Source organism: Salvelinus fontinalis, chromosome 14 (genome assembly GCF_029448725.1).
Source record: "Salvelinus fontinalis isolate EN_2023a chromosome 14, ASM2944872v1, whole genome shotgun sequence".
In the NCBI taxonomy this organism is placed as follows: domain Eukaryota; kingdom Metazoa; phylum Chordata; class Actinopteri; order Salmoniformes; family Salmonidae; genus Salvelinus; species Salvelinus fontinalis.
The window spans coordinates 34,799,264-34,823,635 of record NC_074678.1 but is presented as its reverse complement, the minus strand read 5'-3'; the positions used below and the strand labels follow the sequence as shown (position 1 = coordinate 34,823,635).

General features: G+C 45.3%; 2 protein-coding genes and 1 pseudogene across 2 annotated transcripts; all 3 read left to right on the top strand.

The window, feature by feature from the left end:
• LOC129869317 (cilia- and flagella-associated protein 57-like) overlaps nt 1-17,206 on the top strand; it is a 41,039-nt pseudogene extending 23,833 nt beyond the window's left edge.
• LOC129810730 (uncharacterized) lies at nt 6,335-16,945 on the top strand. The gene is made up of 2 exons (XM_055861528.1): nt 6,335-6,732; nt 8,811-16,945. Exon 2 carries the CDS (start codon nt 15,381-15,383, stop codon nt 16,599-16,601), a length of 1,221 nt encoding a protein of 406 aa, XP_055717503.1. The 5' UTR covers nt 6,335-6,732; nt 8,811-15,380; the 3' UTR covers nt 16,602-16,945.
• A 15-nt stretch (nt 17,207-17,221) lies between the features above and the next one.
• LOC129869316 (transmembrane protein 125) lies at nt 17,222-17,902 on the top strand. Its single transcript, XM_055943661.1, has one exon. It carries the CDS (start codon nt 17,222-17,224, stop codon nt 17,900-17,902), a length of 681 nt encoding a protein of 226 aa, XP_055799636.1.
• The last annotated feature ends 6,470 nt before the right edge of the window (nt 17,903-24,372 follow it).

The following is a 24,372-nucleotide window of genomic DNA, read 5'->3' as shown; positions in this document are numbered from 1 at the left end:
GATGTGGACACCAAGGAACTTGAAGCTCTCAACCTGCTCCACTACAACCCCGTCGATGAGAATCGGGACGTGCTCGCTGCTCCTTTTCCTGTAGTCCACAATCATCTCCTTAGTCTTGGTTACGTTGAGGGATAGGTTGTTATTCTGGCACCACCCGGCCAGGTCTCTGACCTCCTCCCTATAGGCTGTCTCGTCGTTGTCGGTGATCAGGCCTACCACTGTTGTGTCGTCAGCAAAGTTAATGATGGTGTTGGAGTCGTACCTGGCCATGCAGTCGTGGTTGAACAGGGAGTACAGGAGGGGACTGAGCACGCACCCCTGGGGAGCTCCAGTGTTGAGGATCAGTGTGGCAGATGTGTTGCTACCTACCCTCACCACATGGGGGCGGCCTGTCAGGAAGTCCTGGATCCAGTTGCAGAGGGAGGTGTTTAGTCCCAGGATCGTTAGTTTGGTGATGAGCTTTGAGGATACTATGATGTTGAACGCTGAGCTGTAGTCAATGAACAGCATTCTCACATAGGTGTTCCTTTTGTCCAGGTGGGAAAGGGCAGTGTGGAGTGCAATAGAGATTGCATCATCTGTGGATCTGTTTGGGCGGTATGCAAATTGGAGTGGGTCTAGGGTTTCTGGGATAATGGTGTTGATGTGAGCCATTACCAGCCTTTCAAAGCACTTCGTGGATACGGACGTGAGTGCTACAGGTCTGTAGTCATTTAGGTAGGTTGCCTTTGTGTTCTTGGGCACAGGGACATGTAGGTAGAGTTATTAAAGTGACTATGCATAGATGATAACAACAGAGAGTAGCAGCGGTGTAAAAAAAGGGGGAGGTGGGCAATGGAAATAGTCTGGGTAGCCATTTGATTAGGTGTTCAGTAGTCTTATGGCTTGGGGGTAGGAACTGTTTAAAAGCGTCTTGGACCTAGACTTGGCGCTTCGGTACCGCTTGCCGTGCGGTAGCAGAGAGAACAGTCTATGACTGGGGTGGCTGGAGTCTTTGGCACTTTTTAGGGCCTTCCTCTGACACCGCCTGGTGTAGAGGTCCTGGATGGCAGGAAGCTTTGTCCCACTTTACACTGACTGACTAGACAATCATTTAACTGCCATGTAATAACTCATAGAATATAACATGGCATGATGCAATGTTGCCATGTAACAGATTTGTTAGGTTGTTTAAATAAGCCATGAAATCAACCCATTCTCTTTATAGTCTTTGGCTTGAGTTATTTGTCCAGTTCAAATACATTCATAATCCTCTTCCAACTTTAATGTCCCATGAAATTGAATATAAAATGTCACTTCCATAGTTCAACAATACAAGCTAGTTAGTGAACCAAATCTAATGTTCAAGCTTAACTTCTGGGAGGCATCTTTAATGTTCAACTGTATCATCGTTAGTGACGACGAGCGTTAGAACAACAGTTGCCACGGCTACTCTGCTGAGTGTGAATTTTTATTCATGAAGAGAAAGGATAGGAGGATGGATCTGTGTTTGAACTGAACTGGGGCCTCCTCTTTTGATGCGGGGCCATTTTGTTATAATTTACTCTCTGTCCAATTAGCTATTTAAAAGCGTTTTATCTTGAGGGCGGGTGAATGTGTGTGTGAGTGTAGAGGAAGGGAGGGGGGGAAGGGGGTGTAATCTTTTCATAGATAGCATCTGTGACATTTACACATTAAAGACAGTTATCAATTATTGTCTCTATTCAGTCTGTATGGCTGAAGCATTACATAGAGCACGGTAGAAATGTTAAGGTCATTTCCTATTGAGCCGACATCTGCAGCGTTTACCATGAATGCAGTCTCTGCTGACGTGGGAACATTGCCTTTACATTTCAATAACGCTGTAGTGCTGAATTTCCACGATCCGGATTGAATAGTTCCCTAAGTGTCCCTCTGCACACTAAGGCTGTGGTCCAAACGCTTTATTTGATTGTATTTATTTCACCTTTATTTAACCAGCTAGGCCAGTTTGAGAACAAGTTCTCATTTACAACTGCGTCCTGGCCAAGATAAAGTAAAGCAGTGCGACACAAACAACAACACAGAGTTACACATGGAATAAACAAACGTACAGTCAATAACACAATAGAAAAAGTCTATATACAGTGTGTGCACATTGTTTCACTTAAAAGACACACCCTATCCCCTTAGCCCTCAAATTAGGTGGACACCTCTGATGACGTATCATGACGTCTGACGAGTATACACTTGCAGGGCAAGGGGCGAGGGAGGAAGGAATGATTTTTAAATGGACCGCCCTCCAAGATGGCGACAGGGATTCCCCCAAGGGCATAAGGCAAGGGTAAGTGGAGGAGGGTGTGTCTTTTAAGTGTTTGGACCGCAGCCTAAGAGACAGAGTTAGAAGATGATGAAAATGGTTGTCTCCTCTCTCAGAACACGTTAAAATATGGACATGCTCTTTGGAGGGATATAACATCGCAAATCAATTGCGCTAACAGCCCCATTCTTTGTTCATGCCTTGTTTATGCAGGGTCACAACATGTCAACATGTAACCTTATGCGAAAAAAAGAGAGGGGGATAGTTTATTTTTTGAAATATTTAACCCTTATTTTACCAGGTAAGTTGACTGAGAACACATTCTCATTTACAGCAACGACCTGGGGAATATTTACAGAGAAAAGGAGGGGGGAGGAATGAGCCAATTGGAAGCTGTGGATTGTTGAATTCGTTAACCATCGCTGAAATGTCTCTTGAGTTGGTACAGTTGAAGTCGGAAGTTTACATACACTTAGGTTGGAGTCATTAAAACTCGTTTTTCAACCACTCCACAAATTTCTTGTTAACAAACTATAGTTTTGACAAGTCGTTTAGGACATCTACTTTGTGCATGACACAAGTAATTTTTCCAACAATTGTTATTTCACTTATAATTCACTGTATCACTTATAATTCACAATTCCAGTGGGTCAGAAGTTTACGTACACTAAGTTGACTGTGCCTTTAAACAGCTTGGAAAATTCCAGAAAATGATGTCATGGCATTAGAAGCTTCTGATAGGCTAATTGACATCATTTGAGTCAGTTACATTTACATTTACATTTAAGTCATTTAGCAGACGCTCTTATCCAGAGCGACTTACAAATTGGTGCATTCACCTTATGACATCCAGTGGAACAGCCACTTTACAATAGTGCATCTAGATCATTTTAAGGGGGGGGGGGGGGGGGGGGGGGGCAGAAGGATTGCTTTATCCTAGGTATTCCTTGAAGAGGTGGGGTTTCAGGTGTCTCCGGAAGGTGGTGATTGACTCCGCTGTCCTGGCGTCGTGAGGGAGTTTGTTCCACCATTGGGGTGCCAGAGCAGCGAACAGTTTTGACTGGGCTGAGCGGGAACTGTACTTCCTCAGTGGTAGGGAGGCGAGCAGGCCAGAGGTGGATGAACGCAGTGCCCTTGTTTGGGTGTAGGGCCTGATCAGAGCCTGAAGGTACTGAGGTGCCGTTCCCCTCACAGCTCCGTAGGCAAGCACCATGGTCTTGTAGCGGATGCGAGCTTCAACTGGAAGCCAGTGGAGAGAGCGGAGGAGCGGGGTGACGTGAGAGAACTTGGGAAGGTTGAACACCAGACGGGCTGCGGCGTTCTGGATGAGTTGTAGGGGTTTAATGGCACAGGCAGGGAGCCCAGCCAACAGCGAGTTGCAGTAATCCAGACGGGAGATGACAAGTGCCTGGATTAGGACCTGCGCCGCTTCCTGTGTGAGGCAGGGTCGTACTCTGCGGATGTTGTAGAGCATGAACCTACAGGAACGGGCCACCGCCTTGATGTTGGTGGAGAACGACAGGGTGTTGTCCAGGATCACGCCAAGGTTCTTAGCGCTCTGGGAGGAGGACACAATGGAGTTGTCAACCGTGATGGCGAGATCATGGAACGGACAGTCCTTCCCCGGGAGGAAGAGCAGCTCCGTCTTGCCGAGGTTCAGCTTGAGGTGGTGATCCGTCATCCACACAGTTGGAGGTGTACCTGTGGATGTATTTCAAGGCCTACCTTCAAACTCCGTGCCTTTTCGCTTGACATCATGGGAAAATCCAAAGAAATCATCCAAGACCTCAGAAAAAAAATTGTAGACTTCCACAAGTCTGGTTCATCCTTGGGAGCAATTTCCAAATGCCTGAAGGTACTGCGTTCATCTGTACAAACAATAGTACACAAGTATAAACACACCGTCATACCGCTCAGGAAAGAGACGCTTTCTGTCTCCTAGAGATTAATGTAATTTGGTGCGAAAAGTGCAAATAAATCCCAGAACAACAGCAAAGGACCTTGTGAAGATGCTGGAGGAAACAGCTACAAAATATCTATATCCACAGTAAAACGAGTCCTATATCGACATAACATGAAAGGCCGCTCAGCAAGGAAGAAGCCACTGCTCCAAAACCGCCATAAAAAAGCCAGACTACGGTTTGCAACTGCACATGGGTACAAAGATCGTACTTCTTGGAGAAATGTCCTCTGGTCTGATGAAACAAAAATAGAACTGTTTGGCCATAATGACCATTCTTATGTTTGGAGGAAAAAGGGGGAGGCTTTTCCTACATCATTGATACTTATTTAAACCGCCTGCCAACTTTTAGCTCTCTCTTCATGTAGATGGAAATTATTACTGTGTCCATATAGATAAGAGTGGATCAGGGTTTAGATGAGTGCTATAGATCAGCTGTATGAGGGAGTATATAGACATCAATGCTATGGGCTTCCTGTACTCTGTAGATGGAGCAGGAGCTGGATACCTTCCACAAGAAGAACGCTCAACAGGAACTGGACATCGCTGAGCTGAAACTCAAACTCACCACCACCGACAAGGAGATGCACAAGGGACTGCAGAAGGTATGTAGTGTGTGGGGGAGAGGGATACCATTTTACTTTGAGTGCATGGCAGGTGTTTATATTTGTGTTTTTATTCCCTGAAGAGGAAACTGGCCAAAGACTGCGTGGTTCACCATGCAGACAACGTCAAGATCATGCAGGTGACAGACAAGACTTTTCATAAAGGACTGTTGGAGTGCCGCACACAATAGTCCTAGAATTAGTGACCACAACTTTATTATACACCGCAAATCTATAGGCTGTTTGTTCTGTACTATTCGTTGACTGATTGGTTGATTCATTGATTCATTCATTGATTGTTATAGGAGAATGCGACTCTGATCAGAGAGATCAACGACCTGAGACAGGAGTTGCGTCTGGTGCGTTCCCAGGTCCACGACAAGAGTCTGATAAAACAGGGCAAGAAGCAGACCAACACTCTCAAAGGTGACCTGTTTCTCTCTTATCTGGACTGATTTACAGTAAAGACAACTGATTGCAGCTTTCATTGGAAAGAGTCTGTAGGATAACTTTTACCATGTGGGACAACCACCTCACTTCATGACGTTTATATTCATAGAGGTGCTTGAGGTTCTCTGTTTCATCGGTAAGTTTTTTTTCCTAGTTAGGTCACTTGAAAAACTCCTATTTCTAAATTATCCGCATCTAAAGTAGCTGCTCAGTGAGCTGACCTTGTCTCCGCCCCCAGCGCTGCTGTCTCCCAGGGCCAACCCCAGTAACATGGTGGTCCGTCTGAACCAGGTGGGGGACCGCATCGTTCAGCTGCAGCGCCTGGAGATTCACAGGCTCAGGGAGGAGATCCAGGTCCTGATGAAGATACACCCTTATAGTCCCCCCTCCACCGCCAAGCTACCCTCCCTCCAAATCAACTCTATACCCCCTTCAGACCCCCCTCCACCGCCAAGCTACCCTCCCTCCAAATCAACTCTATACCCCCTTCAGACCCCCCTCCACCGCCAAGCTACCCTCCCTCCAAATTAACTTATAACCACACCCAACCACTCCATCCAAACCAATTTCTAGCGACTTGAAAATAAAAAGGAGAGCAATTAATATTTGAGTGTTAATATAGCATAAATATATATATTATAAATGAGATTGGAATTTCCAAAAGTGAATGGAGGGTGTTATTGGCAGGGTCAAATCAAAGTAGTGTCAGACTGGAAATTATGGATTTTTTATGACAAACTATTAATTAACAAGAACAAATGACATTGTTGTGCATGCAAAACATTCTACTCCTATAGGCTTGTCAGTAGGCTAGCATATTTGTTTTATTAATGCGAGTGCGTGCGTTTTTACGGGACCTGTTTGTCAACTGGTAGGATATTCCTTCTTATTATCACCATAATAATGGGAAGTGGCAAAAACGGTAAGCCTATCATTCTCTAGACTTTACAAAGTACTGGGAAATCTATTTTGTCTGTCTGCTAGGTGCTATCCCAACGGCGCACACCCCCTTCATGAGAAGTGTTTATAATTTAAGGCTGGCGCGCGGGCTTTCCCCATGGGACGCCAGCGAAAGGTCGCGCGCTGCTCTGTAGCCTACGGATGCGCTTTCCCCTCCCAACCGGCGTCGCCTCTGCGTGCGGTGACCACACCTGCAACCGGGAAAGTCCGCTAGACCTGCGCACGGTTCAGTGAAAGCGAGAGGCACACACAATCACCATCGGAGGCTCCACATCGGAGAAAGGTAGTCAGTCTAGTCAGGATTATGTTGATTATTGAGACTATACTGTTTCAAACCGTCCTTTCACGCACCTCACGCACCAAACGCGCGGCATATGGTTTGGATTTGGAAATACCTCCCGGCGCAGGAACGAAGATTTGTGGAGTCGTTCCGTTTCGGGGATGAATAGCGACAGGGAATGTGCCAGCACCACGCACAGGTAAACAGCATATAGACAGAATACAAATGCTAGACAGTGCATGGATCACACACTCGATTTGATGAAGCCGAGCCACCTGAAGGTGACTAGGCTATATAACTTTCTTGACATTGTTCCACCTCTTATAGTTCGGTTCTAGGCTAGCTACTTATTTGAATTATCAAGCAAAATATTTGAGCTGAATATAAATAGCCTAGTTTACTGTCATAACGTGTCATTATGACAGTGTTACGTATGACAGCCATAGGTAATGTGTTGCTGTATGTTTGGTGCCATAGGTAATGTGTTGCTGTATGTTTGGTGCCATAGGTAATGTGTTGCTGTATGTTTGGTGCCATAGGTAATGTGTTGCTGTATGTTTGGTGCCATAGGTAATGTGTTGCTGTATGTTTGGTGCCATAGGTAATGTGTTGCTGTATGTTTGGTGCCATAGGTAATGTGTTGCTGTATGTTTGGTGCCATAGGTAATGTGTTGCTGTATGTTTGGTGCCATAGGTAATGTGTTGCTGAATGTTTGGTGCCATAGGTAATGTGTTGCTGAATGTTTGTTGTAACCATGTCACCATACTGTTGAGACAATCATCCCATAGAGCCAGAGTAGGCTACATTGGAGAGTTTAGCTCACTGCAGTTGCCACATTGAATACAAATAGCTCTTTGTATTTTCTTAAAGACTCAAAGCATATTTTCTGATAGATATCTCCCATGAAAGGACAGTGAAGCTCAACATTTTTTAATTTGTCAACATTTAGTAGTGGGAAATTGGTCACTTACTTGGTCCACCCCCTCATAAAGGTATTAATTTCCAGAAGTTTAATCATGGTTATTAGCTGTTTGACTGAAATTTGAATTCATTTTTTCGAGTCTGACTTGACCCTTGACCATAAGAGATATTAAACATTGCATTAAAAAACAGTAATGTATTTAAAAACAAAAACATACTCCTGACTATTCTTACATCCATGATGCAAATAACACAATTATAGTTTCATATATTTTCAGACACATTTTGGTGAAACTGTAAAGACTGAAATAGCTGAATAAATAGGAACTTTTATTGCCAGACAGAATGGGTGTAACAGGTTTTGTAGAAGACTGAACTGTTCAGTTTTTTTTTATTTATTCAGGCCAACCAGGATTTCCTATACTGTAACTAGTTCCTGCTAATGGCCGCAATCTCTAAACACTGCTGTAGCTATTTCCACTTGTATATACCATACAAAACTAAAGTCACTGATGTTGTGAAAAATCCATCTAGCATATTCTTGTGTAACAGTAAATAACTATATCTAGGAGTGACCTCTCCATTGTAGTTCCCTGCTATCTCATGATCTACATACATAACATAGTCTCACCAATAAACTAAAAGGCGAGTGAGGGAAGGAGTGAGTGTGTGTGAGTAAGTGCATGTGTGTCAGCAGAGGCTGGTGAGGGGAGGATGGCTCATAATAATGCCAGGAAACCATGTGTTTGATGTATTTGAGAGAGCACAAGAGAGAGGGTGAGTGTGAGAGAGAGACAGAAGGTGAGAGAGAGAGAGAGAGAGTGTGGAACCCAGCCCTGTGAGGATCAGGTTCTATCTGGAACCCAGCCCTGTGAGGACCAGGTTCTATCTGGAACCCAGGCTCCTGTTTCTCACAGAGCAGGGATGTTTGAATATGTTGAAGGCCACCTCCGAACCCATACTAAAAAAAGAATAATAATAAAAAATGGCGAACAACAAAAGGTAAACATGTTTATTGTCGTCAGCAGAATGGAGCGAGGCAGGGGACGCGAGTGCATGTTAATTGGTGATTTGATTAGGGTTTTAATATTGGAGCTGTGCTCAATAAAGGCAGGCAGGCTCAGGCTGGCCACTACAGAGGGGAGTGTACATCTGAGGGGGCAGCTATAGGAGAAACTATCAGCAAAACCACACCAAGGACAGGAAACAGTCTGCATTCAAGGGAGGAAAATACTGTATGCTAATGAAAAGTCAAGTACAAAAAAATGTCAGACTCGGTTTAGATAATGTTGTGTTGGTGCTCTGTTTCTTTTTTCAATTCTGTTCTTATCTATTCTATTCTTCTTTCCATCCAGTTTTTGACTGATGCAGGCAAGCTACTGTAGAGCCAGGTGTCTGAGGTCTCGGCAGGGAGTCAGTGCAAGCTGAGAGGGGTAGTGACATCACCGTCAACATCACTAGGTCCTGCTGAAGAGAGATTGAAAACAACATCAGGAACAGGGAGAGGTGGGGGGAGACACGTGTTTCCTAGTTGTATTAGTATTTGCTATCAAGCACACAGTCCACAATTAAAATAGCATTAAGCCCAACTGAGTTGCTGAGTCTGCCAATTGTCCCCTCACCGTGCCTGGCCACAGAGAGGGTCCCGAGGCCCCTGACTGGCTGGACTGTGACAGAAACATAGACACTGCCTGAATAATGAACCATTCAGAACCTCTCTCTCTCTCTCTCCACCCGCCACGCCTCCATCCAGCCCTGCCTAGCCTCATCCCCAGACGCCTGCCTGCCTCAGGCCCCTAGCAGCACCAGCCTCCCGGCCCCCATGGAGCTTGGCACTGATGCCCAGCGCAAAAACAGATGGTGCCAACCCTGACCCCTCTCATCACCCGTGGAGACCACCCATTGACAGGAACAGGAAGAGGAGGCACTGTTGCCACGGCAACTCCTGGCCACACATCCTCTCCAAGGGCCTCAGTTAACACATTCACACAACAGGACCTCGGCGAGGACCCCGTTTGTGTCATAGTCAGCTAACTCATTGCCTGTGAGACTACAACACAACCAGACTTTTTTCTGTAGGCGTCCCATTCCATGCCTGCTTGGCCTGTATGTGAATGTGCTGATGGACCAGTGCAGGAACGTGACATCAGTTTACTGAAAGCCAATGAAACTCCATCCTGTCGGGGACTGCTCCTCTTTCCCTGCTGGCTGGCCTGGGCTCTCAGGCCTGTATTAATTATTAAAGGGACCCCTCAGTACTGCTGGTAGCTCTAAAGGCCTCTTTAAACACCTGCTGATTGGAGGGAGTGGTGTGTCGGTACAAACACTGCAGAGAGGAAGTAGGGACAAGCCGTTTGAGCCGTTTGACTGCAGATCAAAGCAAAGCCTCTGCAACTGTCTGGCCCCCTTGGCTTTCATCTCCTCCTGTCAGAAGTAAAACAACTACCATTTTGTTTATTTTTTACTGGATATTATGTTATGTGAACCCGTTAATACTTGATCTACAGACTGATTATAATGTCAAATTCCTATTTTAAAAGAACAGAACTTCAAGATAAAATGAGACACTAATGACTTGGTGGGATGAATTCAGCAGGGCCAAATAACATAGGGAATAGAGTGTCCATAAAGCATAGCTCCTCTGTCGAGTCGACCAACAGACCGACCTTTTCAAAAACTCTGAACCAAAAAGAGGTCTTAGTAACTGATTCTCAAGGTTTACGATTATCTGTGGGATTTCATCATCATTATCACAGAGAATTTGCATAACTGAAATATGCTGCTCTGCATATAACCGTCATCAACCTTGCTAGGTGCTCCAGACGTTTGGGGGAAGTCATTGTCTGCCTCTGTGCCTGTCTGCTAAATACAGAAGAGATAGACTAGAGAATAGCTCACACAGAGGAGCAGATGATGAAGGTATTTATGATGAGGCCTCTGGTATCTGAGTGATGTGAAGGAGAGGTCCTATCAGCTCTGATAAGAGAGCAGGCAGAAAGCCTCTAGAGAGGAGAATGAGAGAGACTGCGTGTGCGTTAGTGCTGAGCGATTAGTGCTTTTTGAAGTCGGTTCGGTTTAAAACAAATAATCACGTTTTTCAATTTTGGTTTCGATAAATACAAAATATTCGTTTTTTTAAAATTAATTATGAAAAAAACAAATTTTTGAGCTTTTGAATTGAAATTCCAAAGCCAAATATTGAGATCAATCAATTGTCTCTAACACAGAATAAAGCAATGAATGAGCCCCATGATGTGACTGCCAATTACTGCTTAGCACTTATTAACAATAATGAATTCACATTACTATATTACTACATTTTTTAATTTAATTATTTCATTTCTTAAGGTTGTCATCTCATCTCTGCTCAGGCAGTAGCAGCCAGACGACCATCTAGCATTATCCCTGTGCTCACCAACGAGCCGTGCTCCCCAACGAGCCAAGCTCCATGGCCTTAGCTAGCGAAAAGGGTAGCCCCTGATCATTGGGTTGCCACAGCTGCCCACGCTGCAGAGCTGTCTGCTACAACTGTCAATCGTTTAGTAAAGCCATACGTCCCAAACTGTCTGTCTCTGTTGTTGCTGTGTTGTACATTCCTCTCTCATGCGGTCTGTGTGCAGCTCCAGGAAGAATAGGCTAAATAGATTCTGGTAATTGTAGTTTAACAGGGTTGGGGAGTAGTGAACTACATGTAGTTCAATTAGGAATTTTGCAGTAGCTTGGTGGTGGTTGAGCTAAATTCAAAATCTTGGTAGTGTTTTGAGTAGTTAAATGTTTTGCGGTGTAGCTAACTACTGAAACTACACACTACTTTTTTTGAAAAAAATAAAATATGGGTGAAGTAAGCAAGAATACATTTTTCATTTTTAATTTTCACTTGAAATATAGTTGTGTTTAATAGCTATTTTCACAAGCATGTGGTGAATTTGATACATTTTTTGTACAAAACGCCGAATTAGTCAGTTGTAACTTTGTACATTCATTTTGTTTGTAGACATCTTTCACCACACAACCATTGATCCCAAATATAAGGTTACTGTGAAATATAATGAGTATATAACGACACAAGGCGAGATTCAGATGCAGACACAGGAGGCAGATGGTTCGAGTCTCTGGTATTTATTTAACAACGAGGGAGGCAGGTCGAGAGTTCATAACCAGCTCCAAACGGTACAGGGCGGCAGGCATGCTCGAGGTCAGGGGCAGGCAGAATGGTCAGGCATGCTCGAGGTCAGGGGCAGGCAGAATGGTCAGGCATGCTCGAGGTCAGGGGCAGGCAGAATGGTCAGGCATGCTCGAGGTCAGGGGCAGGCAGAATGGTCAGGCATGCTTGAGGTCAGGGGCAGGCAGAATGGTCAGGTAGGCAGAATGGTCAGGCAGGCGGGCTCAGTGTCAGGGCAGGCAAAAGGTTAGAACCGGGAGGACTAGAAAAACAGGAGCTTGGAAAAACGCTGGTTGACTTGGAAAGACAAGACTAACTGGCAACAGACAAACAGAGAATACAGGTATAAATACACTGAGGGTAATAGGGAAGATGGAGGGGGGTGGAGACAGGACAGGTGAAACAGACCAGGGTGTGACAGAGTACATTGGTTTTATCACCAAAACATAAGATAAGGATATCTTCTGATTTGAGCTGTTTTAACAACCAGTTAATCCAATAGCAAAAAGTGCTAAAATGCACGTCTCAAAATTGCCCTTTTGAGGTGCTGAAAGTAAAATGCTACAGTACTGTAATTTACAGTACATTACACTGTTTTGGGCTATACACTTGCACTACCCATCAAAATGTACTGCATCACATTTCCATAATTTCTATCATCAGTGTGATCATTGAATACATCTTCAACAATCATTGATGCAATTGTATTTATTTATATATATACACAGTGCATTCAGAAAGTATTCAGACCCCTTGACTTTTTCCAATTTTGTTATGTTACAGCCTTATTCTAAAATTGATTAAATCGTTTTTTTCCCCCTCATCAATCTACACACAATACCCCATAATGACAAAGCAAAAACAGTTTTTTTTTTACATTTTAGAAAATGTATAAAAAAACAAAAAAAGGAAATATCACATTTACGTAAGTATTCAGACTGTTTACTCTGAACTTTGTTGAAGCACCTTTGGTATCAAGCCACGAACAGGGTTATCCTGGAAGAAATCTTGCTTCAGTCTGCTCTGACAATGTTCCCCAACTCTGAGGATTGTTTTTTCCAGCAGGTCAATGCTCCATGCCACACAGCCAGGTCAATCATGGTGTGGATGGAGGACCACCAGATCAAGACCCTATCATGGCCAGCCCAATCTCCAGACCTGAAGCCCATTGAAAACCTCTGGAATGTGATCAGGAGGAAGATGGATGGTCACAAGCCATTTAACAAAGCAGAGCTGCTTGAATATTTGCGCCAGGAGTGGCATAAAGTCACCCAACATCAATGAGAATGACTGGTGGAGAGCATGCCAAGACGTGTGAAAGCTGTGATTGAAAATCAGGGTTATTCCACCAAATATTGATTTCTGAACTCTTCCTAAGTTAAAACATTAGTGTTGTTTAAAAATGAATATAAACTTATCTTATTTGCATTATTCGAGGTCTGACAACACTGCATATTTTTTGTTATTTTAACCAATTGTCATTTTTTGTTAATAAATGCTCTAAGTGACTATTTTTAGTTGGAATTTGGAAGAAATGTTGTAGGTAGTTCATTGAAAACAACATTTTTATTTTACCCAAACACATACCTATAAATAGTAAAACCAGAGAAACTGATAATTTTGCAGTGGTCTCTACATGATACTATATATCTACATGATACTATGCTATATACTACATGATCAAAAGTACTCGTTGAATGTCTCATTCCAAAATTAGGGACACTAATATGGAGTTGGTCCCCCTTTGCTGCTATAACAGCCTCCACTCTTCTCTGTAGGCTTTCCACTAGATGTTGGAACATTGCTGCTATCACAGCCTCCACTCTTCTCTGTAGGCTTTCCACTAGATGTTGGAACATTGCTGTGGGGACTTGCTTCTATTCAGCATGAGAGCGTTAGTGAGGTCGGGCACTGATGTTGGGCGATTAGGCCTGGCTCGCAGTCAGTGTTCCAATTCATCCCAAAGGCATTCGATGGGGTTGAGATCAGAGCTCTGTGCAGGCCATTGCGCATGGTGATCTTAGGCTTGTATGTGGCTGCTCGGCCATGGAAATCCATTTTATGAAGCTTCCGACTAAAAGTTATTGTGCTGACATTGTTTCTGGAGGCAGTTTGGAACTCGGTAGTGAGAAATTATTTTTACACGCTGCTCGCTTCAGCACCCGCCGGTCTTGTTCTGTGAGCTTGTGTGGTCTACCACTTCTCTCCTGAGCTGTTGTTGCTCCTAGAAGTTTCCACTTCACAATAACAGCACTTACAGCATTGACAGGGACAGCTCTAGCAGGGCAGAAATTTGACGAACTGACTTGTTGGAAAGGTGGCATCCTATGACGGTGACACGTTGAAAGTCACTAAGCTCTTCAGTGAGGCGATTCTACTGCCAATGTTTGTCTATGGAGATAGCATGGCTGTTTGCTCGATTTTATACACGTGTCAGCAACGGGTGGGGCTGAAATAGCCGAATCCACTAATTTGAAGGGGTGGCCACATACTTTTAGCCATGTAGTGTAGTTTGGATGTAGTGAACTGCTTTTTCAAAGTAACTCTTAAGTGAACTATATTTTTCTTAAGGGTAGCTTAATGTCTTTCAGTGTGAGGTAATTGGTAGCTTGGCAAACTATATTTTCAGAGTAGCTTCCCCAACTCCGGTAGGTAATTACCACGTTTTCTGCGCTGAACTAGGTTGAATATTTGCCTATTGAAAACTCCCTACAGCATCTCAGAGTTCGTTCTTGATTTGATGTCTCTCGTGCTTGATAGGATTTCTCACTAGAGAAATGGCACGCTGAGCTCACAAGAAAACCAAACTAAATGGACTCGGTTTGGATTACGTTGGGGAATTCAAGTAATTGAACCAACGTCAATCAAATAGTTGTTTAATAATCAGAAAATGTTTTTGTTAATCGCTCAGCACGTGTGTGTATGTGTGTGTGTGTGTGTGTGTGAGAGAGAGAGAAAAGAATGTGTGTTTTGGTATAAGAGAGAAAAGCCAATTATATATGTGTGTGTTTCTATTGTTTTCATCCAGCTCATATGTCACCTCAATTACTGCCTTCTATTCCTGTTATACCGTCAGTGGCATCAGGTGCAAACCTGCTGGGATTTAATTAGTGACTCAACAACACAAACACTGTACCCCCCACATACACACACTGTACACCTCGTATACACATCCACCTCATAATTATGAACTGAAACGGCGGGAGTCCAATATACACAATGCACTCTGTTATTTAGTATCCCTTCACTTCACACCTAATGTGAACACCTTATGACTCAGCTGTACTGTGTGTCATATCTCAGTGTGATGACCCCTGTGTGTTGATGAGGACTCAGCTCAACCTGCTGCTTGGAGGCTCAGACACACTAGTAGTGTTCTGTTTGTGTCAGCAGACTAGACCAGGTCTGTTAGAGGACAGTTGTAATTCCTGTCAGAGAGCTGCTGGTGCTCTGTGCTCGCCTCGCTCAGTGCCTCGGCTCGCGCTATTGACTTTGATTAGTAAAGGGGCTGTCAGACTTTTAAAGACAAGCTGTCTGTGCCCTGACCTTGAGAGTCGCTGGGACTACAGGGACAGCCCATTGATAAAAGGAGTCATACTTGAGCCCTGTTGTGAGAGGGGCTGTAGTCAGCGTTGCGATGCCATCTTAGAAATATCGTAGGCTAGTTTAGCCACCTCCTCGTAGGACCAATTTGTAAGTCGCTCTGGATAAGAGCGTCTGCTAAATGACTTAAATGTAAATGTAAATATCACCTCGCAGGGGAATGAACAGGAGGTGGCACACAACACAGGACGAGAGCTGGGCGGCTAAACTAGCCTACGAGGAGTTGGCTAAACTAGCCCACAAGGAGGTGGCTAAACTAGCCTACGAGGAGTTGGCTAAACTAGCCCACAAGGAGGTGGCTAAACTAGCCTACGAGGAGTTGGCTAAACTAGCCCACGAGGAGGTGGCTAAACTAGCCTACGAGGAGTTGGCTAAACTAGCCTACGAGGAGTTGGCTAAACTAGCCTACGAGGAGTTGGCTAAACTAGCCCACAAGGAGGTGGCTAAACTAGCCTACGAGGAGTTGGCTAAACTAGCCCACAAGGAGGTGGCTAAACTAGCCTACGAGGAGGTGGCTAAACTAGCCCACAAGGAGGTGGCTAAACTAGCCCACGAGGAGGTGGCTAAACTAGCCCACAAGGAGGTGGCTAAACTAGCCTACGAGGAGTTGGCTAAACTAGCCCACAAGGAGGTGGCTAAACTAGCCTACGAGGAGTTGGCTAAACTAGCCCACAAGGAGGTGGCTAAACTAGCCCACAAGGAGGTGGCTAAACTAGCCTACGAGGAGTTGGCTAAACTAGCCCACAAGGAGGTGGCTAAACTAGCCTACGAGGAGTTGGCTACTAAACTAACCTACGAGGTGGCCAAACTAGCCTACGAGGAGTTGGCTAAACTAGCCTACGAGGAGTTGGCTACTAAACTAACCTACGAGGTGGCCAAACTAGCCTACGCGGTGGCCAAACTAGCCTACGCGGTGGCCAAACTAGCCTACGAGGAGGTGGCCAAACTAGCCTACGAGGAGGTGGCCAAACTAGCCTACGAGGAGGTGGCCAAACTAGCCTACGAGGACGTGGCTAAACTAGCCTACGAGGAGTTGGCCAAACTAGCCTACGAGGAGTTGGCCAAATTAGCCTACGAGGAGGTGGCCAAATTAGCCTACGAGGAGGTGGCCAAATTAGCCTACGAGGAGGTGGCCAAACTAGCCTACGAGGAGGTGGCCAAACTAGCCTACGAGGAGGTGGCCAAACTAGCCTACGAGGAGGTGGCCAAACTAGCCTACGAGGAGGTGGCCAAACTAGCCTACGAGGAGGTGGCCAAACTAGCCTACGAGGAGGTGGCTAAACTAGCCTACGAGGAGGTGGCTAAACTAGCCTACGGGGTGCTGATCTACATACAGGAGTACACCAGAAAGATGCTAGGCCACTATCAGCTGCTAATCTAATAAACACACACTCAAACATAGAAACACACTTCTATTTCACTTTATTTGTCTCTGTCACACACACACGTCTAAGAAGGGAGAGAGGTTTTCAGGTTGCATTTTCAGCATTATGTTTTGAGTCAGTTCAAACGCCTCTCTCTGCAGGATACCTCTGTTATATGGCAGGATCTTTCATGTTTAGAGCCCTGCTTTAAAGATGGCATATTCAGCAACGTGTCTGTGTGTGTCTGTGTATACATGTGTACATGTGTCTGTGTGTGCGTGCGTGCGTGTCAGCAGGTGGCTCTAATGTCCCTTGTCTCTCCTCTCCCCAGGTATCCATCCGGCTGCATTTGGTCCCTGAGCTCTGAGGGTTCAGTGACAGGACATCCTCTCAGAGTGCAGTGGACTACCTGATGGGCCCTGTGATCCACCAAGAGGACCTGTAATCAAGTGAGAAGGAACTGTGATCCGGTGAGGTGTCCAGTAATCCATCTGCTGTGATGCACTGAGGACTCTATTGAGATCCACTCAAGGTTTCCAGAGAGAAAGAACAGTGTTCCACTGAGAGTTCCAGTGATATAGCTTGTGTCCTGGTAGAGTTCTCTGGTGAGCGTGTCTGTCAGGCTGGGAGGATCAGGATGCCAGAGCTGGAGGACTTCCCTCCGTCACGGGGTGGCCAGCTGGCCGGTCCCGACCCTGCTCAGATCCAGCGCAGTGTTCTGGATGAACAGGTGGAGCTGTGGTGGTTCCGGGACCCAGCCAAGTCTCTGCTGTGCTACTGTGTGGCGGTCCTCCTCATCCTGGGCTGCGGCCTGGGTGGCGTGCTCCTCCTCTCCACCACCACCAGTTTCTCCAGTGACTGGCGCATGGGAGCGGGCATGGCCCTGTGTCTCTTAGCCCTGGCCGTCCTCCTCAAACAGCTCATGAGCTCGGCCGTGCAGGACATGAACTGTGTGCGGAGTCGCAGGCGGATCGATATCCTTAAGAGCGGAGGGCTGTCGGATCTGTTAGTGGTGCTTATTACGGGGCTGTGTCTGGTGGTCTGTGGGGCTGTGCTGCTGAAGCTGGCTTTGGAGCACCACATGCCCCAGCCGGGCGTGGCCCTGAACGATATGTACATTTCTGGGGTGGTGTTGTTAGCTGGAGGGGGGGCAGCGGTAGTGGGGGTAGGGGTGTACACAGGGGTGGTGATGCTGCTGGAGAGGACCAGGCCGGGCCAGAGGTTTAGGGACAGGGCTGTGGGGCTGTTCACTATCTCTGGACGACACATGGACCAGGCTAGGAGGGAGACCACCTCTAGCCTGGCTAACCTCATCTGACCTGACCACCAGAGACATGGGATGGGACAGGTAGCCCAGACAGGAGATGACTGCGACACTCATATGGCCCAGATCTGATCTGTGGGAGATGCGCACTGGGGGAGGGTTGGAGCTTATTGGCCAGCTCTGGTTTGAGGTATGTGGCCTTGTAGTTTCTGGGCCACGTTTGTTCTGAATGTGGGCCACATCCACCTTGCTGTCAGGGAGGGACCAATGGACATCACTTTTGAAAATGGCATTTTAGCACAATGGCCTTCTTGGAAAGCCACTATATGTTCAATGAGTTGTTGATTACCACAGCAATGGACTTTTGCAGGATCATGAAATAGCATGAGGAATACAGAGCTGTGTCAACACATTCTATTTTTATGGTTCAAGCATGGACCATTTTATGAGCCCAGCAGAGCACCATTCTATGATGTGGAATGAAGAGAATACCAGTGACTGCACAGACACCGGACACTGAACACAGTGCAGAAATAATGATTCATAATGTGTCCAATGTAATAATAATAATATCATCCACTACAAAGCAGCAGGTGAAAAAGCTGCTGTAAGGAATAATCATATCATAGAATAATGTACCCAGCATCTCCAAACTTAATCAAAGTGATCAATGACACATTTTGTCACCTTTTCATGTCACAGGTTTACAGCAGTGTTGGGTGGTCAAAGGCCTCCATAAGCAAGCTGTGTCATCACTCACTTTGCAACGCTTACCAAGAATCTGAGGAGAACGTCCTGCATTGTTGCCATGGTTAAAGGGTACAATGTGGTTTCATTAAACAAAGCGTCTATGTGCTTGGATGCTGTTCTTGGATTTAAGTTGCTGTGTGTTTGTGTGTGTGTGTCTGGCCCTCGCACCTCCTTATCAGGCAGTGCATGTGAGCGGCCTGTTGCTCAGAGACAATAGGGGTCACTGAGGCGGCCATTGTTGTTGTACTGATGGTTGGGCACTGGGACAATGGACAGGCTGTGGATCGTAAAAGGGCTGGCATCGCCCAGTACGGCTCACCCTTACCACCCTCTCTCTCTCACACACACACACACAGCATCGGCAGTGACTGTGCAATGAGCCAGTACAGCGTGCAATCCCTAATTGACAAGGGACTGTTCTTGGTCTCTGCTGTGCACTGCTATGCAGGACATGCCTTCTAGGTGGTGCCAGGTATGTTTGTGTACGTATGATAGAGAGACGACAGCCACAAACAGTGATGAGAGAGAAGCCAGACAGTGAGAGAGAGAGAAAGAGCTACAGACATGTTCAACGTGAGCTCCTGATTTATTTCAGTTTTTAGAATGAGAAACACTCAAATCTAAAAAATAATTAAAGACAAGACGTGACGAACAACAACTCTATTCAATCAGAATAGAAAAAAGTCACTTTGCGCCTCAAATTAAGAAGTCTTGACTTGCTAGCTAGCTACACCACAAAAACGTAGCCAGCAGGCTAACAAGCTAGCCAGAACAAACCTAGCAAGGGGAGTTAATACAACTACATCAAACGACCAAACTGAGTGAGTAAACCAAAAAGGAGCACGGACTCTAACTTTAAACATCTTCTGTTTTTTCGGTGTGAAGATTTTTCACTTTTTTTGCCGGTTTCTGAGCTAAATTAGAGCTAGCTAGCAACAGCAGCAGACAAACAAAACCGGTTGCCAAGGCAACGGTGCAGCAAAACAGAGCAGCAGTAGTAGCAGAGCCCACAGGCACCATGTTTCCACTCCCCCTCAGCGCTGAGTCCATTCTCTACCCTCCAGAGGCCAAAAATGACAAGGAGGAAAGCTTTTAAACAAAAACTACTAAAGGGGAGGCCAGAAACCCTTTTCGCAGATCTCTACAAAAACGGTAATGTGAGTAATCTCATCTTTCTCCCTGACCAACCAAATGCATGGCGCTCAGCAGTCTGCTCTCACTACCCATCCATAAAGAAAGAAAGAATCTGTAATGGGTGGAAGCTGAAAGTCAAATAGAAAGACGACCCTGACAGCGCCATGATAACAATTAACCTCTACAAGACTGGGACTGTCATGGTGCAAAGTAACCTTAGGCTGTTTGAAACAGACTTTCAGACCATCAAGGAGAGAGAAACTCCACCAGCCACACCATCACCCCCACTCTCCCCACCCAAAAAGGCACATCCAGCACCTCTCTTCCCACCATAGTGGAGGACACGCCCAAGGAGGAGAGCGACCCCCTCAGTGCAGAGCAGGCTCAGGCCCTCCTCACCACCATGGCTGCCATGAGGGATGAGTTCACCAAACTGGAGGGCGAGGTGGTCCTGCTCAGGGAGAGCGTGAGCAAACAGCAACCAGACATCCACACCTTAGAATAGCTCCTAACCAAGGTGTTAACAGAGCAGGACAGCAGCCTTGCAGGACAGCTGAAAGAGGTTCAGCAAGAGAGAGACAGACTCAAGAGAGCTGGCTGATCTACAAAGGAGGTGAGAGAGCTCCAAAAAGACAGGCAGAGCAGTACAATCTGACCACACTAAGAGAGGAGCTGCAGGAGAGAAGGAGAACAGAGGACAGGCTGCAGGAGAGAAAGAGGACAGAGGACAGGCTGCAGGAGAGAAAGAGAACAGAGGACAGACTGCAGGAGCAGCTAGATCACCACTCTATGACCTGGCCTCACACAGCAGATGAGCCCACCTCAACCAGCCAGGCCTCCCCAGCCCTGCCTGCTGCACACCTCACCCCAGCCCACAGAACAGCCTCCCACTGACAGCAGCACCGGCACCGACCAGCCACACACCAGCTCCAACACCCACCAGCCCCCACTCTACCCCCTCCAGTCCAGAAGAAACACTGGCTGACATGGTCCTGTTGATGGACTCAAATGGGAAGTTTGTTCAGGAGAATAAACTTTTCCCTAGACACAAAACGAGAAAGATGTGGTGCCAACAACACAGTGCCATGGAGCTGCTTGATAAGGCCCAGCTCGGGTCGCCAAGCCACATAATCATACACACCGGAAGCAACGACCTGCATGCTCAGCAGAAGAGGGTGGCGACTTCACTACTCGGAGTGATTGAGAAGGCCTCCGCAATCTTCCCCAACTCAAGAATCATAGTGTCAACCCTTCTACAGAGGAAGGACTTCCACCCTGCCACAATCCAAAGAATAAACGCCAGCCTCTCCCAGGACTGTGCCTTGCGACCCAATGTACACCTGGCCCACCATCCCACCCTCCATCTGGACTGTCTCTATGACCATGTTCACCTGTACAGGGAGATAGTCCCCATCCTTGCCAAGACTCAAGGACGTTGCTTTAAACCGCAACCCAATCTCTCAAACCAGGAACAGCGGAGCAATCTCCATCCCACCGAGATAACACCCCGGACCAGAACTCTGGACCCCCCAGCCACGGCCACAGCACCACCAACCTCAATGCCCACCACAGCCAGCGCAGCACAGACCCACCCAGACGAGGCCTACCACCCCCCACCGCAGACCCACACCTGGAGGAGCCAAAACCCTGCAGACAGAGCTATGCACAGTCAGTGAGAGGAGCAACTGGCCCAGCCTCCACCAATCAAATGAGTGACATTAAACAAATGCTGAGTATTTTATGCTCACGTGATTGGCCGAGGGTCATGGTAAGATGAGCACAAGAACTCCACCATCCTCACACTACATCCACGCAAGTCGCATGACACAAATGCTATCTTAAATGATAAACAAATAATATTTGCATAATAAGAGTTTACGTTAATTGAAAAATCCTATTTTAATAGTTCTTGTTGGATTGTGAGTGTAAATCATTTTGAAGGGAAAGAAAAAACAGTTATGAAATCTTTTTACATTGCATGTTGGAATTTACAAGGCTTGAATTCCTCTGCTTTTGGGCTAAAGAGCAGAAAGCCAGATTTCCTGAAAGAAATTGATGATGTTGATATTCTAGTACTACAGGAAAATGGTGCAGAGGTGATGTTTCCACTGGCTGTCCACTAGGTTATAGGGAGATAATTGTACCATCCACCAACTTAAAAGGAATCACAGTGCAGTGACTCAGGGGGAATGCTAATATGGTATAAATCTGAACTAACTAATTCAATTGAATTGATCAAAACAGGAGAATTCTTATCTGGTTAAAAATCAACAAAGAGGCTATCTTAACAGATAAAAACGTCTTCCTCTGTGTCTCATATTTTCCCCTCAGAGTCACCTTACTTCAATGAAGAGAGTTTCTCCATTCTAGAGGGGGAGATTAGTCACGTTCAGGCCCAAGGCAACGTACTGGTCTGTGGAGACCTGAATGCTAGAACAGCAGAAGAACAAGACACTATTAACAGTCATGGGGACAAACACCTACCAGGAAGCAACAACCTTTCCCTCCCCACATACCCCCACAGAAACAACTATGACAAAGTGAAAAACAAAAATGGAGTACAGCTCCTGAAGCTCTGTCGATCACTGTGTCTGTACATAGTCAATGGTAGGCTAAGAGGGGACTCTTTCAGTAGGTACACCTACAGCTCATCCCTTGGCAGCAGTACTGTAGACTACTTCCTCACCGACCTAAACCCAGAGTCTCTCAGAGCCTTCACAGTCAGCCCACTAACACATCTCTCAGACCACATTAAAATCACAGTGTATCTGAGAAGAGCGAAACCCAACCATGAAGCATCACGGCCCAATAAATTACATGGTACAAAACAGGCCTATAGATGAAGTGCAAACAGTACAGAAATCTACCAAAAAGCAATTAGTAGCCAAAATGGCTAATCTAATGAAGCATAAGAGCAAACCAAAAAGAATAGATCATGAAAATGGGTTGATAATGATTGGAGAAATCTCAGAAAGTTATAAAAAAAGGGAACCAGACAACAAAAATATTCTCCGTCAATATGGGGAAACAGTGAAGCAATACAAACACACCCCAAGAACAAAAAAGGAACAGCACATTATAAACCAGCTGGATGTAATTGAGGAATCCATAGAATCAAACCACTTCTGGGAGAATTGGAATAAATTAAACAAACCTCATCATGAGGAATTGGCTATCCAAAATGGGGATATGTGGAGAAATCACTTTGCCCAGAACAACAATATATACAAGAAAAATTACAAATCCTTGAATCAGCAGTCAGACTATCAGAATCCTGTGGATACCCCAATTACAGAAGACATTTTTTGGGGAAAACTATGCACTCTCCAACCCAAAAAGGCCCGTGGAGCTGATGGTACTTTAAATGAAATTATCAAATATACAGACCACAAATTCAAATTGCTATACTCAAACTCTTCAACATTATCCTCACTACAAATATTTTCCCCAATATTTGGAACCAAGATCACACCAATCTATAAAAATGGAGACAAATTTGACCCAAATAATTACAGAGAAATTTGCATTAACAGCAACTTGGGGGAAATTTTCTGCAGTATCATAAATAGCAGACATCATTTCGTACAAATGTACAGCAGACCACATTTACACCCTCCACACTAATAGACAAACAAGTAAACCAAAACAAAGGCAAAATATACTTGTGTTTTGTAGACTTCAAGAAAGCATTTGATTCAGTTTGGCAGGAAGGTCATTTTTTATAAACTAATAGAAAGTGGTATTGGAGGGAGAACATGATGTTATTAAATCAATGTACACTAAAAACAAATGTGCGGTTAAAATTGGCAACAAGCAAACAGACTTCTTCTCTCAGGGACTTGGAGTGAAACAGGGCTGCCCAATAAGTCCAACACTATTTAACATCTACATTAATGAATTGGCAAAAACATTAGAAGAATCGGCAGCACCTGGTCTCACCCTCTACAACACTGAAATCAAGTGTCTACTGTACGTAGATGACCTGGTGCTGCTGTCTCCCACTAAGGAGGGTCTGCTGTACGCAGATGACCTGGTGCTACTGTCTCCCACTAAGGAGGGTCTGCTGTACGCAGATGACCTGGTGCTACTGTCTCCCACTAGGGAGGGGTTACAGCAGCATCTAGATCATATGCACAGGTTCTGTCGGACCTGGGCTCTGAACGTTAATCTAAAAAATAACTAATATAATGATATTCCAAAAAAGATCTGGAAATCAGGATGACAAATATAAATCCTATTTGGACACAGTTCTATTAGAACACACCAAAAACTACACGTATCTAGAACTAAATATCAGCAACACAGGTAGCTTTCACATGGCTGTGAATGAGCTGAGAGACAAAGCAAGAAGAGCATCCTATGCCATTGAAAGAAACATTAAAATTGAAATTCCAATTAGAATCTGGCTCAAAATGTTCCAATCAGTTATAGAACCAATTGCTCTATATGGCAGCGAAGTATGGGGTCCGCTGTCTAATAATGAATTTACTAAATGGGACAAACATCCAATCCAAATACTGCATGCTGAGTTTTGCAAGAATGTATTACAAGTGCAAAGAAAACCTTCAAATAACGCATGTAGATCAGAATTGGGCAAAAAAAAACTCCTTGCTCGAATAGATAAAGAGCCATCAAATTTT